This window comes from Anopheles moucheti, chromosome X (assembly GCF_943734755.1).
Source record: "Anopheles moucheti chromosome X, idAnoMoucSN_F20_07, whole genome shotgun sequence".
NCBI lineage: Eukaryota > Metazoa > Arthropoda > Insecta > Diptera > Culicidae > Anopheles > Anopheles moucheti.
Genome location: NC_069142.1, coordinates 3,306,410 through 3,326,185, shown reverse-complemented (window position 1 = coordinate 3,326,185; position 19,776 = coordinate 3,306,410). Strand labels below are relative to the sequence as shown.

Here is a 19,776-nt window from a genome sequence, read left to right as displayed (position 1 = left end):
GGAATCGAAAAGCCCGACAAACAATTCCTCCTGCCAAACGGTGTTCGGGGCTCAGCGAGATGCAGAAAGAAGGAAGATGACAAAATAATCATTGACACACATAACAGCGGACGCACACCCCGTGCGCCGTGTGGGTTCGACGTTATTAGACGATGCAAAGACGCAGACATTTTAAGGTGCACTATCATTGTATCCTACGGGGTGGGGCGAAATGCCGGAAAGATATACTGATACAGGTTGGTTGTTTGGTAAGGTTGTTTCATAATAGAAAAATGCAAATACAATAAAAAAAACCATCTCTCCACGAAAGAATGTCCAACGACTGGAAGGATATTAGGAATACACATGCATCGGATACCGCGAGGATCAATTGCTAGATCACGTGTAGGTATGAAAAGGTTCAGATCATTGCTTGAATTAATTAGCAAAACAAATTTAATTAACCAGCCGGACGAGAAGAATCTCAAACCTCAGCACAATTCTCAATCAAAAAAAAAAATGTTTAATGTCAAATTGATCTTCGCCCGATGAAGCGCATACATTCGATTCAAAAACAATATATGCGTTAGATTGCCTGGGCATTTACATGATGGTGGAGAGCATCTTCCTTCCCTTTCTGGATCCCAAATCCCACCTCGAAAAAAAAGAAGCTTTGTCGAACTGTTTTGTTCGCACGGCAACTTCGCGTGGAAGTGGAAACGATGGCGAAGCTGACAGCAAATCACACCATCCGGAGGAGACAGTTTGCGGGTGCGTTACACAATGATGCGTTGCTGAGATGAAACTTTCCACCGTTGGCGGGACATGAAGATGCTGCCCGCCGGTTTGGTTTATTTTTTTTTCAGCCCCCTCCGATAGAGCAAACGGCCGATGCCTATTGTTTGGTGCGAATGGCACCTGGTGGACCACGAACCGGGGATAGTATAAAATTGAGCGCAGATGCGTTACCAATTATCAGTGTGGCAGTGTCTCGTGGATCACAAACAGCACGCAGCCAACAATGAAGGTTAGTGTTCGGTTATATACCGAATTGCGACTGTAACGATCGGTGTGTTGACGATCAGTGTGCCTGATATTAGGGAAACGTTCTGCTAAGCAACTAGAACATTATTAGTGGCGTTACGCAATCACGCAGTATTATTTGGTGGTTAATAGTTAACAAACGCAAAGCTGAAATACGTACGAACTATTAGACAGCAAGTGTGCAACAAAGTTTCAAAAGCAAACTCCAGCATTAGTGTATTGTGTTTTGTGTGTGTCAAATATTTTACAAAACTTTATGTGTTGAACACTACCAAGAATTGTGGTTATTTTTTGGCCGAAAAGTGATGCACCAGCTGCACTTATATTTGTGCAGCTTGCAAAAGGACATTAATTGCATAGACATCACAGCGCATCACCACCAGCATCGATCAATATTTCATCACCATTCAAATATTACCGTTTGAGAGTGCACAAGGATTTATGTTGGCAAAGAATATTGGAACACATGGATACGATACCTTTTAACCTCCACCAACATGACGGATTGTTGGATGTACTTGACATCCCGTGTTATTGGGATAGCAAGATTCAACCAACGCGGTTGATGTACTGGAGCTATTATACATCCTTTATTGAGAGAATAGGATTTTGTGAGATTTCCTTATCCTATTTGGTGGGACTCTCGGTTTCTCGAATTACCCAATTGCTGATATTGTAGAGTAGAACAGGATTTAGATATCTTCCTCCTGTTGGACTATTCCCACTATTAGACACATGACTCTCAAGATCTCTGACTGATCTGATCAAGACTCTCAGTGACTTAAAGTACCGAGAGGTTGGTAGTCTCGAGTATTTTACGGTAAAACAGAATTTGGAGATGCGTATTCGAGAGATTCGTTTATTCCCCCTATTAGTTCCATTCTAGGGATCCTCGGTAACTGTAATTACCGAATTACCGAGTCCCGTGCACGGTTGGAGCGGTCTAACAGAGACTCAAACCAAGACCAGACGAGGTGTAAACAGGTTTACGCCTCTGTTATTTAGACCAATAACCAAGAAAAGAGGTTGAAATAATTGTTGTATCGAAGATGTTGCGTAACGCAACATTGCGTGTTGTTGTAACGCAATGCGTAACGCCAACTTTGTCCTAAAAATTAAAGTATTCTTCGAAATGCTTGTAGGGAACTGCTCGATAGCAGGAAACAGCGACACACGTGTTATAGCAAACAGTAACTACTACTTCATGGTAGCACGAACTGAGTGATACTCCTGCAATTACTCACCAACAGGTCTTGGCTTTATCCACTATCCACTAAATTGCAACTTGTTTCATTCTCTGTTCCATGCAGGTCTTACTAGTACTATGTGCACTTGCAGTGTGCACATCAGCCACTTTCGACAAGCTTTTTAGCAAAAAGGACTTCGACCTCAGCGGGCTGTTCGATGGTCTCTTTGAAAAGGAGAAATCGCATGGTCCTCCGCCTCGACCAGTCTACGGTCCACCACCTGTACACCACGGGCCACCACCACCAGTGTACGGGCCGCCCGCACCCGTCTACGGACCGCCCGCACCATCTTACGGGCCGCCCGCACCAGCTTACGGACCCCCACCAGTACATCACGCACCTCCTCCACCGCCACCACGGCCAGTATACGGTCCGCCAGCTCCGGCATATCATGCACCTCCGCCACCGCCGCCGCCGCCACCACCACCACCGCCACCGCGCCCAGTCTACGGACCTCCGCCAGTACATCACGCACCTCCACCACCGCCACCACCGCGTCCAGTGTACGGCCCGCCAGCCCCGGCATATCACGCACCACCTCCGCCACCACCGCCACGTCCAGTCTACGGACCCCCGCCGGTACATCACGCACCTCCTCCACCACCACCACCGCCACCACCACCACCACCACCGCGTCCAGTGTACGGTCCACCTGCCCCGGTCTACAATCCGCCGCCACCGGTGTACCACGCACCTGCGCCCGCTCCTACCTACAATGCACCACCACCAGCTCCTGTCTACAATCCACCGCCGCCAGCACCAGTATATCAGGCACCGGTATACCATGCACCTCCGCCACCACCTCCGCCACCACCACCGCCACCACCACCACCAGTTTACAGTGCCCCGGCACCGCATCCTGAACCAATCCAGCTATTGCCGCTACAGAACAATCCTGTCAGCTTTTCTGGCGCCAGCTCAGCCTCAGTTGCTTCCGGTTCTGTTACCGATGATGGCTATCACTATGGCGTTGGTCATGGTTCTGGTCACTAATCCCACCAGCACAATTCAATCCATCCTTTTCGTCTCCCTTTCTTACCCTCTCTTGTCCAACCCCGCTACTATTTCATCTTCTCCCTTCCTTCTAGACAGCCTGAAAAGGAAACAAATCCGTTCGTGGATTGTACAATACCAAAAGTATGTTTTATTTTGCTAAATGTTTCACGCACTGTACTCAAAAAGGGTCGTGCTGTGCTAGAGCATGAACAGATACCTGTCGAACTGTGCGCCCAGTAAACACTTTCCTCTGTGGAAAAGGAACAAAAAATATTCCCAGGATATTGGGACCGATCACACTGTATGTACTGCACAGTAGTGATTACCAGACCATTTCCTTGAATCGAACGGAAGTTTCAGCAGAGTAATAGCCAAGTCAACAGTCTAAAACAAAGTCACAACGACCGGTCAACAGTGTAGTGCTTTTAACACAAATGTACAAATATAGAAGCGACCTTAAATCCTCGTGAGGCTAGGCACCGGCAAGAAAGATGAAAGTGATATTTGCAGTCTTCACCTTCGATAAGCTCAACCGTGGTAGTTCCGATCACCGGATACCATATGCCATAACATTGCTTTTCAAGCGGCATGCTACATGTACTGAATTCAGTTTCTAATAAAAAAACATGATTATGTTATCGACAGTGTTAGTCTAAAATAATGGAGAATAATGAGAAATATTTTATCTATTACTGAAAGAAAAGATAGGTTTGATTCACATTTCATCGGGCTCTAGATCCATTACGCTATCGCTTGTTGAAATGCGAAATTTTTATCAATAAATTGTACGATTGAACGCATCTTTCTGCGAATTTTGTCCTTGGCGGATTCAATGAAACGTCATACAAAGACGAATTTAACTGTATGGAATGGAACTAATCGAAATTTCCCAAAAACTTACATGTTAGAATGGAAAAACTATAACTTTAATTTAACCATTACGCACATTGAAAACTGGCAAACTAACCGGCAAATCTATTGTTTACATGAAACTGACAATTTTGCAAAGTTTGTTTACGATGGTGTTCGTATTTCGAAATGGTTTCGAAAAAGATGGCTGAACACAAGATTGTTCGAAACAGTCCGGTATGTATTTACCTTCGGCTTGCATATGTGTGTGTGTGTCTATGGAATTAGCTTGAACGGAGAATAATTGTGTGAACATTCTTGTGTTTTCACATTGCCCGCAGTGACATTCTGGTTGTACATACCATTTCCCATCTCGCCAGCTCTCTTGAACTTTTTAGGACATCAGGAGCAAAACAATTGAAAGAGTGCTATCGACACGCCGGCGTTTTCCAGTCGCGATGGCGCTGTTACATAAAAAGTCTTCAGAAATTCCGGAAGACGCTGTCCGTTTGAGCGAGGAGGATGCAATCCAGTACTTCTTGAGCTTGGTAAAAAATTGGGAAAACCAATCAGAAGTCTGGCCAATCGTTTACACACCTGGGATACTTGGCGCTGGCACGGTAATTTCTGGATTTTACATCAACAATTACTACCGCCGGGTGCTGAAGCTGGCCAATTATGGCAGATTCTCAAGCTATTTGCCAGCGGTTGCGCTACCGGCGATCATGGCCACCGTATTTCACTCTACGTTCGTGCTACCAGATGTAATGCTGCGAAAGGAACCGTGCCCAGTTTGTCTGCAAACACGTGCTGCTGCATTTCAAGGTGCATTTGCAGTAGCATATCCAATGATGCTGGTGCCGCTCTCATCATTTATGGTATGTCTGTGGAAGCATTGCCCCAAAGCAAACGATGCAGTTTTCATCGATCTGGTTTTCTTTTGCAGTTTGCCACTCGACATTTCACATACCGGCTGCCATCGATTGTGGAGAAACCGAAGGAGGTGTTGAAACTGTATAGGAAATTGTCCGGACCTATTATGCTGCCGGTTACGTTGATGCTTGCATTTAACGTTGCACTGGCCATTTTCTTGACCGGCAAAGAGTTCGAAACGGTTTATAAGATAAACTTCCGGATGCTTGAGCTAGAACGGCAATTTGAGGATCAGGCTGCCTTTGTTGATCAGTCGTAACTATGATGGGATAAGGATGTTTATTCCTTTACGAAGTTTGTACAGTAAACCAAAATCGAACGTTAATAGAGAGTCATAGCGTAAATAAAATATATCGCGATTTACTTCTACGAGAAAAGTACATGCTTATTACAATTTTATAATTTAAGAAAAGTTATAAAACATCTAAAATAAATAGAACAAAATGCTAATTCTTCGGTTGTTTGCATAGAAACGGAAAAAACAATCTCTTTTGTCGATTATGTATAGACCTTTACCAAATGTCTCAACCTTGAGCATTTGACACTCGTCTGTTTTTGCTATGGCCACAGCTTCAGACATTACTTCAGCGTGAGATGAGTTTTCTGCTGTCAAGTTCTTCATTTTGAATCAACATCAGGCGCAAGCGAGACAGAGTAAGAGCAAATGCAAATTGAATTTCGTTCAGTGTTCCCTGTATTTGTGATTTTCCTTTGCTCTGTTAACTATTTTTCATGTCCATAATGTCTTTTTTGTACCGTAAGCTGGTGATGAAAAGTTATTCCGATTAGTCAGAAGCGATTCCAAAAGACGCTGGAGAGGGTGACAAGTACCGGCGTAAAAGAGACGTATTGTAACGTTGTGTACTTCGTCACGCATTCCAGCTGAGAAACGTAAGCGCGTCTGGTACCATTAAAGAATCTACGCGCGACGCGAATGAGATCAACTGTTGCAGCTGTTGCCGAAAAGTGTGGCTCTAACTTTAAGCTATCCGCAAACAGATTTACCCATCGTTCCTGCTACAAGTTTGGACTTTATTGTACACAAAGCAGGTAGGTCAATTGAAAATATATGTGGTTTGTATAAAGGTGTTGAATCTGGTAGGGTAAGTACCAGCTGTTTTATAAAATATTTGCTACTGAACTATGATATGTGCAAAAAATTATGTTTTCTCTTATGCATTCCGACAGGAACTCACCGTAAATCGTCAATTTGGTAGCAGGCAGAATGAAAAATGCTGCCATAGCACCCCCAATCATGTCTTCCAGTACTACTTCCGGATCATCTCGGGGCATCAGCAATAAACGTCAACAGCAGATTTACAGTCCAGGTAGTGGACCGCTACGGAAAACCGACTCAAGTGCGAACAACCGATCGCATCATTCCGATCAACCAGACGATCAGCCAAGGTCACGTTGGACGGTTGAAGAATCCGATGGCGTAACAAGTGGTTCAAACCGGGGCAGTTCTTCTGCCCAAGTCCAGCATTCCACGATGGACCCAGGCGTGTCCGGAAACCGTCCTGCAGGAAGCGTTAATTGGCGGCTGGCAGGACAATCAAACTATGCTAACAATCATCCGGCACGCGACGAAATGAGTTCAAGGAATTTTTTACCGAATAACGCCCCGGTAAACAGCCGGGCAGATCGAATGCAGCGTGACACGCGAAGTGTCGAACCCCGGTTTGTTGGCGGTTCGAAGAAATCTTCCATACCCTCGCTTTCGCACCTAGAGAACCTGGCACCCCGTTTACTGAAAAAAACACTCCAAGATCTCGGACTTCCGCAGAACTATCTAGAGATTAAGCGAGCTGAACATCAGCAAGCGATGTCTCAAACGATGCCGAATCGTAACTGTTCTCGCCAGAATCGAGGACGTATACGCTATTCGGGCGGTGGACCTAGTGGTGGAGCAGGAAATAGTGGCTGCTACTCAAACACTGCATATAATGCTGGACGAGCAATGGGCGGTGGTCGACAAATGAACGATGACTATTATCCGCGTCCACGTAGTCGTTCGTCAGAGGTTGATACCGTTCTGGAGAGAGGTTATGCACCGCGAAGAAGTCAAAACAATAGGGAGAGGAATTTAGATGCCGGAACAAGCAGTCGGAATTCCAGTTGTGACCGATCCAGGGGTACACCTATCGGATATAGCGGTGACGGTAGTAGAACTGGAACCCGATACAGACAGTACTCGACTGATAGTAACTCAACAATGCCTGATATGCTAAGTAACGACGAGCTTAGCGGTTTGGTTAACGATGGTGTTCCTTTGTCAAAGTCAACTAATCATTGGAGTAAAAAGGAATCATTGGTAAGAATGTCTACCTTCTACGTGAAGTAGACCTCATTTATAATTTTATGATATTCTTGCTTTATACGCAGGACTGGGCGGATGATGGAGGTTTGGAATTGAATGTGGCAGTTGACCATCCGGGTAGACGATGGCAAGGAAACGTTGATATGGACCTAGTACCACCGTCCTCTAGTAAATCGGTCCCACCTGTAGGCAATTATCGCAACCGACAAAGAAATCGAAGGTAACTAAAGCATTATATGAATGGATTAATCTAACATGAAAGCATTGGATGAATTGTGGCATATGTTATCAAAATTGTTATGTCATTTGAATTTTTTATGTTGATGATGATCAACAAGTTCTACCTGATGCCCATACAGGTTTAAGAACAACACAATTACCTTAAAGGTATTTTTAATCTATAATTCCAATGTTCGTAAATTGGTGATATCGAAGCGTACATCTAAGAAGTGTGTACAAGTCTCATTCCTAGTCTGGCGTTACTTGTTCAGTATAATTAAATCTTTAGAGCTCACTGTATAGCTCGGTACAACGCAATTTGAATTTTTATTCTACTGTCGGACGTACGGCCTAGTCGTATTTCTTGAATTTGACGAATAATTTATAGTGATTTATGGTAATCGTATTGAAACATTTTTTTATCTTTTGATCAATAACGCTTTGCCGGTACCAAGACCTGACCGTAGGGATAAGCTTAAACGATCATCGTAAGTTAATTTATAGAATGATATTACCGTAGAGTTGTTTAATTTGTATTAAAAGATAGAATGTATGGAAGTATAATGTTTTTTCTTATGTAATAATGTATAAGTTTTGAAATTACTGATTGGTCACATATTATGAACATTTTCAATTGCAATGGATTGTGCCACTGCGATAATGTCCAATTATATAAATGTTCGTACTAATTCGAGCATTTTCTTATTTATTTGCAGTGATTCTCGATCCCGAAATGATTATTACGATGAATTTAAAGTGCCGTACCAACCGCAACGAGCTTCCAACCGCAGCCGACGAAATTCTCAATCATCTAATGTAAGTCGGGATAATAGTTCCGAGCGAGGCTACCCACGAGGCCATGCTAATCGACGAGGACATTATCGAGACTCTAGCATCGATCGAAACTATGAATCAGGCGGACGGTTTCGAAGACATTCACGCGATCGGTACATGAATCGTAGCCGGGATAACAGCCTGAAGCGGGAGTCAGGTAATCGACAGCACGATGAAGATTATAGCGACAACTGGCGATGTGCTAGTAACAATGGAGCGGGACCGTTGGTCCATAAAACTGAACAGGCGATTGCTGAGATGACAAAACAGTTCGAAAGCTCAATCGGTATTCAAAAAGCTCCCGGTGTGTTAGTCATCCCAACGCGACTGCCGTCCAATAATACTGACACCATGTCAACAGTGGGACCAGATAACGAACGTGGAGCAACAAAGACTCTGTTTGATCCAAAAAATCCATCCCAACCAATTATCGTAACACGTACGCAGGCAAGAACACATCCGCGTGAAAGTTTCAGACGTGATGAGACAAGAGACTTCGAATCGAATTTCAATTTTAAAATATCGAGTGGACCGGCCTGGTACGATGCAGAGCAAGCGAAACTGCTGCGTGAAAAGAACCTGGTCTACCAAGTAGTGGAAGCGGACGCGCAGCTTCAAGAATTGGTTGAACGCGGCAACTTGTTCACTGAATGGGATGAATTTATGGCGATTCGACACCGGTTGCAGCAATTGCTTGAAATTTTCTTGGTAAAGGAAATGCGTTTCGCGCAGGATGTAAATTTGGAGCACCATTTCTGGAAGCTGCTGTTTTACGGCATAATCGAACAGCTACGAAAGATGCTAACTGAGACGCAGGATGAGCAACAGAAGCAGTTCTTGCAGGAACGAGCACTCGAAGTGGTTGAAGGTGGAACGAAATATTTTGAACAACTTTTAGCATTACTCGAGCGAGAGTATCGATTCAATTTGGAACAATTCATTGGTGCGAATGCTGCATCGAGCGTGAAGGGTCTGCGCTATGGGCTGGCGCTCGTCTCCTCCCAGAAAATTTTCTTATTTTTGGGCGATCTGGCAAGGTACCGGGAACGGATCACTCAAGGTCAAAACTACCGCAAAGCCACGCAGTGGTACGTGAAAGCACAACAAATATTGCCAAAGAATGCACGGCCGTACAATCAGCTTGCCTTACTATCGGTATACGCGGTAATGTCGTCTCTTGATTTACCCTTAGCTGGTTGTATTATATGTAAAAATAACTTTGATATTATGTTGTCCCCTTTACAGAAACGAAAAATCGACGCTGTTTATTTCTATATGCGAAGTCTAATGTCTTCTAATCCCTTCGAATCTGCACGGGAGAGTCTAATGGATTTGTTCAACGAAACGAAAAAGAAGGTATATATAGAATTATTTGTTAATTTTTTTAAACACATTTTTAACATTTTTTGCTTTTATGCTGTGGCACTATGATTATTTTTGAATGAGTGTTAATTTGGAGTGAAAACTATGCTATTAGTGAGAGGTTTTAAGATTAAAGTTAAACAAATTGCTTTCGATTTCCTACGAACATATGATAGATGTCATTCAGATAAAAAAGTGATTCAATTTTTCCCTTTTTAATCATGCTTACAAACTGGAAATGGATATTTTCAAAAGTATAAATTAGTGGTGAGTGTACGGAGCTGCTCAACGCGTGTTAAAGATCATTCAAATCAATTTTCGTGTTGTACCGCACCTTATGTGAAACATGTATTCTAATCCCTTGTATCATTTTTCTTTTTTCATCAATAACACTGAATAGTTCGAAAACAATCAACGCAAACGTGCAGAAAAATTAAATGCAAAACGCAAGGGAAAAGAGCAACAGCGTGTCGAAGGTAATTTGCGACGTGAAATTTGGTTTCATCCAGAGGGTGGATTGCGTTTGCATCGAACCGGGCCGATGTATCCGATCGGTGCCGGGAATTCTTGTGATACGAGCGACGATGAGGAATTGAACAGTCTCAACACGATCGACCTGAACAAGCGATTTATTGTCAGTTTTTTGCATGTGCTCGGCAAATTGATCACAAAGACGGGGTAAGTTTCGTGAAGCGTACATGCAGCGAAGTGAGCGTGTTGTAAACATGATTCATTTTCTATTTGTTTAGCATGGAATCATTTACCCAGTGTGCTTATCAGATGTTACGTGAGTTCCGTGCCTTGATGCAGTATGCTCCAATCGCTGTTACCAGTTATCGACTACTCCAACTAATGTCGCTGAATATGTTTGCGATCGAGATGACAAAATTAAAAGGTAAGTGATAAACTTTATTAACTATATGAAAATATTAATTCATTTTATTTCAAGTGATGATGCATGTAAAATAATATTTGGCTTTAGAGTAGTTTTCATCGTTTCAAGTCGAGCTGCGACGAGTCTACAAATGTGTGTTGTTCATTCTTATCTGCTAGAGATTAAAGTGTGTTGGCCTATTATTCGCATATTGAATACATTCAAATGAACAAGCAATATTACGTGATAAGTTGCTAGTATTGTATTGTCAACACGCAGAACGTAATAGCGATAAGAAAATAAGGGTAACTTTCCAGCCCAGAAATTATAATATTTCGTGATAATGCTGTGATTATTACGCTGCATTTCTAAAGCTGGCGCTAAATGTCGTTGATATTACAGTACGGCGTTGTGATGAAAGTTATAAATGAAATAGATATAGGGGATAGTTAAGATCAAAATCAGAAGTAACGTGCGCGAATGTATTTATTTACTTCCGCCGGTTGCAAGACGTTTTCTTTTCTGATCTGGTCACTAATCAATTATCCTGATGTTCTGAATCATCTGAATTGAGACGGCCAATAGGCCAACATAACAGAGCCTACAGCTAATTATTTTATCTTCTTATCGTGTTCTGAAGAAACAGGACCTTCAACTGATACATCATACTAATTAATTTCAGATGTCAAGTGCCAAATGTATCTGTGCCCTCATTAATCTTGGCCAATTTAATATTTCAAATAACATCACCAGCGCTAATGAGTGGCCGATTTTGTGTGCCGGACTTTAGTTTTCGATCGGTCCTCGGGCAGTAACAATGCGACTACTACACCGACGAGAAGCCACTTAATTGGGTATGATGATAGCTTGTTTAAGCCGAGCGTTATAGCCGTCAATCGATACGTAATTTTAAACAACTATTGCGCGAAAATGATTGAATTGCGTATGTGGGGTAGGTTGTGCCTTACAATATGCATCTCGAAAATGGGAGTGCTACTTATCGCCTCTTTGAAATGGTTCGCTAGAAGAACGATACTCCAGTACCAGTACTTGGGCGAAGATGTAGGTAGATATTGAGTCGAAGTAAATGTATTTTCTTTATGTGTTGCACAATAACAATGATTAATTAACATTGTTCTTGGGTGTATGTACGTTTAAACAATCTGTTGATGTATACATATTACATATAACATGCCTTTTTGTTGCAACCGAACATTAAATTAAATTTACTATTGCTTGCTAGTTGTAAGATTGAAGAGAGTCTGGTGCCACGTTGTGGATCGATTTTATTGCAACGCTCCGTTTATCGGAGCCGCACAACGATCTGTCGGAATGGATGAACTCTCTAAGGCATGCCCTTACCGCAATTTGACTACGTCCGTGCTGCTGTCCCATTCGGAACTTTTGCCGGCCTTCTGTCTGTTTTTCTTTAAGATAGTTTAAGAAGTTTTAAAATAGTTTTGCTATCGCTTTTTAACAACACTGTCGTATAAATGATTGCATAATTTATGTTAAACTGGGCATTTAATCTCAAAAAATTCTCTTGTTGCAAAAGGTACAACAACACAGCTAAATCGTTTGTTTCTTACCATGACTAACGCGCTAGAACGAATACTGACTGAGCCTTTTTTGAAATGAAAATGAACCTTTCAGCACGTTGCGGTTGGTGGGGTTTTTCGTTTCACATTGTATCGCTTTTGGAGCGAACGAACAAGGCAGTTTTTAACAGTTTATTTTAATGACAAGTTGGGGCGAGAGCGCAAGATCAGCAGCAGCTGCTTCTGGGAGGGTTTAAAGCTTGCATGCTTAACTCTCCACCCGAATGGATGGTTGATAACGGAAGTGTGTGAAAATCATTACAATGAGTGAAAACCATTCCTGTGTTTTCGCACATCTTACTTCTTTTGTTTGCGCCTTTCTTTCCTTCCCGTTTGGCCGGCGGAGTGCTAGATTATATTGTTCTGTGGTGTGCCTCTTTAGTCCAGGTGCTGTGTCCTAGCACTTTCGGATGTGTATTACGGTCATTAGCACGGTCAAGACCCTTTGGAAAAAAGTAAAGGTAGCAAGAAGCGTACGGTAGAGCAAAGCTCCATCCAAGCTCAAGCAAAACAGAACCGCACATTGAACCCATGCTTGTTATGTAAACGAACGGGATCATGAATATTTGAGTCTTTTTCCATGCCGGAATAAATGAGGCTTGCTGGAATTTATTGTAACAAGTCATCTGCTCCGCACGACAACATGACATTACAATTAATTAGTCAATCAGTAAGGAAGAAACAATTAATCAAATGTAATAGCACACTGTTTTTTTTTGTCTGCAACCGTCATGTAATACGTGTAGGAATACGCAATATGGTGAAACCCTTTATGTACATTGCACGATCGGTACAGGAGTTTTGTTTTCCTCTGTATCGGAGGCCGAGTAGCAGTGTGGTCGCGCAACTGGTTTTGGGCAAGATACCATGAATTAGGAATATCTTTATAATTGTTCAGAAGTCCACTGGAATCCTCCCCCGATGGAGGGCAGTTGACGGATGCTTAGGGAAGTGGAAAAGAAAAGGTAGATAAGCATTGATTGCGTTCGTTTGTTTGCGAACACGACCCAGGGCCGGGGCCGGCACATTTCAATAAAACAAAAACCATTTGCACCCTCGTAAACAAGTAACGTGGAACCGGGAACCGGGAACCGGGTGGAAAACAGCAAATGCTTACCGTCCAGGTGCATAAGCACTTGGAGGCACACAAGCGTACGTACAGGTTGGCATGGCAAAACGATGCCTTGGAAGAAAGGCCGCAAAGGCATCTTTTTTTTATTATTGAAGAAGGACGGCTAAGCCGTACTGCTCGCAAAGGCATCTTGCAAGAATTTAAATTTACGGCGCCAGGTTCATATTACGCACTCCGCGCTCTGCCAAGGGTCTTATTATTTCGCTTATTTCTTAACACTAGAACCGCCATATGGGACAATTTTGTATTCGTTATGTATACATTTTTAGATATGTTTATTATTACCTAAGTGTTTTTTTTGTGGTAAAATAATTAATAAACATCATAATTAGGAATAATAAAGCTTTATTAGCAACTTAATCAATAATTAAAATTGAATTGAGATCATATCAATCGCATACCAAGGATATCAAGGCCAAGTTTTTTACATTAATATAACATTTTAGGACTTTTAGTGATAAACGCTTTTAATTATTCCTTATAGGATTGTACGACAGTGAATATAGGCTTATAGCTATTAATTTTTTATACAATCAAGTGATAAGTAAGGTTTTTATGATCATAAAACAAGTCTTTTGTTCTAAGTTGTTTGGGTCTACGCGGGCGTATGTGACTCCCTTTAGAAACATTACAAAAATTCGATGTCAATATAGCTCTAAATGACCAAAAGAAGAGGACAAAGCTTTTTTCGAAAGCAAAAGGAATACCTAGATTAATTATGTTAAGCATCTATAACACATCTTTTGGTTTGGTCAGAATCTGGCTCACATGAAACGCATACGTACGAAACTCTCTGAGTACATTTTGTACATACTGGTCTATTGCATGTAAATCATTCGTTAGCACTTTTGCCCTCGTGACAAGACATTTGAACCTGGCAACGCCGACGACCACAAGTTCTGGAACACACCTTTTTCGAGTGCGATGGGACAAAAAAGTCCCATCGGCGGTTCTAGTGTTAAGGTGCATCCACACCCATCCAATTTCTATACTGCAAAAGTGTATGTGTGTGTGTGTATGATTTTTCCTTCTTCAGCAAGGAATAGTCACACTATCGAATCCAGCATAGTTACTGTATCAATGTAAATCTTTATCACATTGTAATATGTTATAAAAGCATATAATCATGGTTTTATAGTTACAGCGTGGTAGCTGTTTAGCTGTAAGTTTTATTTATAGAAAGCAACACAACAACAAAAAAAATCGCCAAGTTCAAGACACTGCGCTGTTCACCTTTCTGTTACGTCTTACGGTGACATCTTCACAGCAGACGCGTTTGCCGTACGCCGTCCTTTCCGGCGCAATGACGTTTTCGTTCGTTTAACCGGTTTCTTCGGTGCACTCGTGGATCGGGGATCGCATAAAAACCGATTGTCCGGTCCGCTCCAGGTGATGTGCGGCGGTCTGCCTTACCGGCCGGCCCAACCGGGCGGTGGAGAAGGTTTGAGAATTATTACCCTTAAATCACGTCCACACAAACGATTACATACGTACGTACCGGTCCTGCAAGTGTGCGTTGTTTCTCGCACATGCACATTCCGAATTAAAGCAACGATGGGTTGGGGTTACGGGTCTCGGAGATACATATATTCCCGCACCGATGCCAGGGATGATCGTTTGTTGGGCAAGCGGTTAAAACCGTACTAAAATATCGAATCTCGCTCTTTTGTTCTGCGAACACAACGATAGGAGATTTGAAGTGTTTCGTTATGCTACCGCAGCACCGATGTCTGTTGTGCTGTTACTAAATAAGTTTACTGGTCAGCCGGTGGGGGCATTATGGGGGGCATTAAGGAGCAACAAAAAAAAAAACATTCCTAAGGGTGCACTCATCTTCCACCGGAGTTCTGGTACCGGTTCACCCCCCGTACCGTCTTCCCCCTCCCCCATTACGTTGTTCGCGTTGGCCGAAAGGGTTGGGACTGTTTTGCGTAAACTATGTCCTTGAACTTCCGATTGTTGCCTGCGGTCAGTGTACGGGTTCTTCTTGCTTTGCGACGGGCAATTGCAACATCCCTTAGTTTGATGATCCGTGTTTTTCTCTTTCGTGTTCTTTGCGTCGCCTTATCCTGTTTCGTGCGATTGATGCAATCATTACACAATCTCGCAATCCCATGTGCAATCCCACCGTCGTTGCTTTGGTGGTGTTACAGTCGATTTCGGACGGGCATTGCTGTAGAAGATTGCGTTTCGGTATTGTTGGGTCGTATTTATATATATGTATAATTTATATACGACGTTATACTGGAGATCCTGTTATGCTCAACAGAGTTCTGGAGAGGAGAAAACATAAATAGGCGTCAAAGTAATACTGTAGTCAAGTTTGAGGTAGATTTGTTAGATATTTTAGTTCGTCTACGACTCGATCAAAATTCTCGCTTTCTTTTATAGAATTGGAAATATTTCGATTGTCGAGGATTATTTATAATAATAATTATATATTATTTATTTGTTCGTGTCTAATGAATTCATATTATTTTTTAAACACACCAATAAATATTTAATACCTAATTAAAAGAAGTTAAGATGGAATGTGGATGAAAACACAAAAAAGAAAAAAAGAAAAAAGAATAACAGCACACAAAAGTGTGTACAAACAACAACAACCTCCTTCGGGAACAACAACGGCAAGAGAAAATAATAATAATAACAAAAAAAAACAGGATCCGTGGGAAGCAGTTGGTGAAGGTGATTTAAATTAACCAACTTACTAATAATTACTGACTGCATCCACATGCAGGAAAGAATCCGGTTTATGCACCATGCTACACCCCGCGGCTGGGGGAAAATCGCCGGGCTATTTGGAATGCGAGAAGCCTTTGGCGAGGAAGGGTGGAAATAAATCGCTACTAGTAGCTCATCAATTCTATCTCCTTGTGTGCGTGCAGTGTTCTAAATTTAGAGCAAAAATACTATCAGCAGCACGGTGGGCTGTTTTCGCATCCCCCCCAACCGCATTGTGGATGAGGATCACACTCTCCACCCCTCACCACCTGCTTGGGGAATCCATTTCTGATCACCAAAGCTAGTTCCGTTGGGACGTGTATGTGTGCGGAAAGCAGAAAATAGCAATGGTGGCGTAACATTTAGCACCGTTAGCAATTTTCCCTAAGATACTGTTTCATCAGCGCGAACACTTAGTGTTGTTGGAACCCTTCTGTGAACGAAAAAAAAAAACAACAAAAAAGCAACGTGTGGTGCGAAGGGGAGATGAGAAACCACCAACCTGATCTCGATGCGAAAAGGGATGCGAATCAGAAAAAAACGGTGGACAAAGAAATTTTTCTGCGTTCAGCGCTGCTAGGGATTAATGCGTGCAGCTATGGCCAGTTGCAACATAATTGCAACCATGCCGGTACGGTTACAGACGTATTTAATGTTACATAAATTTCATGTTTTATAAAAAAAAAAGTGTTTACAATAGACATTACACAGAGAATCGATCTACGATATTAATGATATAAAACATTCTCTTTACACAAAGCGGAAGCATGAGGATAACGATCATAGATATTGTTTTTAAATAGACAGTTTGAAGATTCGATTATTTAAGCAAACAAACACTTCATTTTCATATTTCAAGAATTTCGGCGTTAGACATACACACTACTGTTCGGATCGGACAATACCATATGTTGCACCAAGAACGAAATGTCGCACAGGTTTCTTTATTATTGCCGCAGTTTATCTTCATCGTTCACTGTCATTGTTAATTATGATTGAAGGTGAATTAGCCTCTTATGCTTGACTCGCGCTATTGCATACGCTTCGCCGCGTACTCGACAGCAGGCATCCTTCGTCATCGTACATGGACGACCTCAGATGTTGTTAATGTTTGAAGAAAGTTCTACTTGCTTTACGAGAAAACTCGTTATGCGGGCGTTATGTTCATGTAAGTTGTTTATCAACCTGAATGAACATTTATTGTTGTGATGCTGTGACCTTCAACTCACGATTTTTGAGCTAACTCCGAATTTAAATCTTCACGGCGACTTTCAACTCACGGTTTTAGATCAGGGAATTAACGAGTGGTTCCAACCAGCAGCGTACAAATTCGACTTAATTTTCGCAACATTTACGTTTCGGTATCTACGAATTTCCCAGTGTAAGGACATTTTTTGGAATTTACACTAATACATGGAAGACACTTTCTGATTATTAATCTATTTTTTATATTTCCATTATTACGGCTTTCGCCGTATTATGATTATTAATCTAAATCTTATTTTTTTAGATTACATTCTAATTGTTATTATTTTTTAGATTACATTTCGCCAAGTAATTCGCAAATTTGTAATACACAGCGATTGATTCTGACGAAAAGAAGGAACATCGAACATCGGTTAGCCATTTCCGATCCAAATCAATCTCGAAATAGCAATAGTTCACCATTCGTATCGAATGCCTTAATGACATGAAAGTTTACGAACTCAACCGACCAAGAATATCAAGAATAGTGGAGATTTGTTTAAACTTTCTCCCGTTACCTTTTTTTCTGTCGCGAATATATCGTTTAAATCTTCTTCTATGGTCAGTATAATGCGCTTGTTTAACAAAAGAAAAAAAAACAGCATGAAAAATCACCAACGAATCAACTCATTAAGTGCGTGTTTATGCGCATACATTAACATATATATTATTCAAATGACATGACACAATTTAAAACGGTTCGTGTCTTTTAGGTCATTGACGTGTTCGAGGATCTGTTGATTTCAAGTATTGTTGTTTTTTTTTACATTTCGTTTTGTTGACTGTCCAGTATTGTTTTAGTCTAATTTTTTGTACATCCTGGGGCACTTTAATAACAAGAATCGGATTTAAATAATCTGTCCTTGACTGATGGTGGGATAGCCAAACTTTTAATCGTTCTTTTGTTTATCTATATTTCTTGTTTAATTACACTTGAGCTACACATCGCATTATTGGTGCACTTGATGATAATTTGGTAGATGAATTATACATCGTGTAAACGATAGTTGTATGACAATTGGAGGAAATTATGCATCTCTTTTTCGCCTTCCTCTTGCGAAAGGAATAAGTTCAAAGTATTCATTACATCTAAGCATTTGATTAAGTATGATGTACGTCCATTCTGCTTTGTATACACATTCTTGCTTTTTTATAGAGCTGCTTGCGCCCAAGATCCCACGAAGATGGTGGCAGTTACGGTCGATGGCGTTACTCTACTTTATTATGTATGCAGTATGTAACACTCCAGTTGCAATTTTCTCCTGTGTGCCTCTCCGAAATGTTCGCTCACCTCTTTCGCCTTTTATAAGAAGAGACAGTTCACTGCTGGCGATCTTAAACGGTTTGGCCAAAATTCGAACCAGTTCTTGCGAAGATATGGATGCTTCCATATGTGACTTTTCCTACAGTGTATTGGTCGGGTTTTAATATTTGTATAAGTAAAGCTAATAAGAACTGTAATCGCAAATTACGCTTATCAAAAAATTTAAAATTTTGATATGTTGTCTTGTGAAAAAACCCTGCCAGCGCTTTGCGCCGGTCTGCGTTCATCGCTATCAGATCTGTTCCTCTTTTGTTGTTTTACCTTTCCGCTCGATTATGCTCGATCCAATTCGAGGAATCCACCCGGCTTCAAGTGGAAATAATTAAATGCTCATTACATGACAATTATACAACATAAAGTATGTTTAATTACGTTCTTAACGGCCATTCTTGGCTGCGTTTTCTGTTGGTTCTGGTGGCACGGTCGCATTACGCAGAGCGTTGCCTTTATAATGGCCACGAGCATAGGCCGATGAAACGATGACGCCAACTGGACGCCTCAGCTGTCTGGACAGATTTTGCTGTCCTTTTTGCTGGCGCTCCGCGCATGATATCCAACGGGAATCTTGACAAGAGTGGCCCGAGCCGATTGAAAGAGGTAAACGTAGGTTAGAGTAGGAGAAAAGAAGAGAAAAAGAAGAGCAGTAAAAACACACACACACACATAACAGGCAAGAAAAAGGAAAGGAAAAACAAGAATATATTTAATAAGGAAAGAAGAAAGGAGAAAAAATGCTTTAGCTAAAGAACTTCGCGATCCACGCATGTACGTTCGTTTAAACCAAGGTGTTCACATAATTTGTTTGCAAAAGTTTTAAATTTAATTTTTGTTTTGCAAATTCTATCACTAAGATTAATTTAATTGTGTTTATTTAATGATAAATTGAAAACAATAATCGTTGCGAGACGATTTTGTGTTGGTTTGTGTTTGTTATACAAATTTGAAGATGCATTTTATCTAATCTTCCAATCAAGGTTATTATAACTAAAAATTAAATTTTCCTTTTTGTATTCTTTTAACTGTTGAAAGTTTTATTTCTATTAGATTAACGTTAAATATCATTTAGAATGTGTTTCTTCTTTCTATTGAGTTATCG

At 41.4% G+C, this 19,776-nt stretch overlaps 3 protein-coding genes across 3 annotated transcripts in view; all 3 read left to right on the top strand.

Moving 5' to 3' along the window:
• Window positions 1–2,327: 2,327 nt before the first annotated feature.
• Window positions 2,328–3,495, top strand: LOC128307238 (uncharacterized). Its single transcript, XM_053044993.1, has one exon. The coding sequence runs from the start codon at window positions 2,328–2,330 to the stop codon at window positions 3,261–3,263; it is 936 nt and encodes a 311-aa protein (XP_052900953.1). The 3' UTR covers window positions 3,264–3,495.
• Window positions 3,496–4,485: 990 nt separating this feature from the next.
• LOC128307225 (uncharacterized) lies at window positions 4,486–5,400 on the top strand. The gene is made up of 2 exons (XM_053044982.1): window positions 4,486–4,993; window positions 5,062–5,400. The coding sequence occupies exons 1-2, from the start codon at window positions 4,574–4,576 to the stop codon at window positions 5,305–5,307; spliced, it is 666 nt and encodes a 221-aa protein (XP_052900942.1). The 5' UTR covers window positions 4,486–4,573; the 3' UTR covers window positions 5,308–5,400.
• A 678-nt stretch (window positions 5,401–6,078) lies between these two features.
• Window positions 6,079–19,776, top strand: part of LOC128306536 (telomerase-binding protein EST1A) — a 33,309-nt gene continuing 19,611 nt past the window's right edge. Inside the window, exons 1-8 of the mRNA XM_053044071.1 lie at window positions 6,079–6,098; window positions 6,237–7,362; window positions 7,434–7,588; window positions 8,055–8,075; window positions 8,304–9,585; window positions 9,667–9,777; window positions 10,184–10,461; window positions 10,533–10,678. Of these exons, the coding sequence (XP_052900031.1) occupies window positions 6,274–7,362; window positions 7,434–7,588; window positions 8,055–8,075; window positions 8,304–9,585; window positions 9,667–9,777; window positions 10,184–10,461; window positions 10,533–10,678 (3,082 nt within the window). The 5' untranslated portion in view covers window positions 6,079–6,098; window positions 6,237–6,273. The remainder of the gene's footprint in view (window positions 6,099–6,236; window positions 7,363–7,433; window positions 7,589–8,054; window positions 8,076–8,303; window positions 9,586–9,666; window positions 9,778–10,183; window positions 10,462–10,532; window positions 10,679–19,776) is intronic.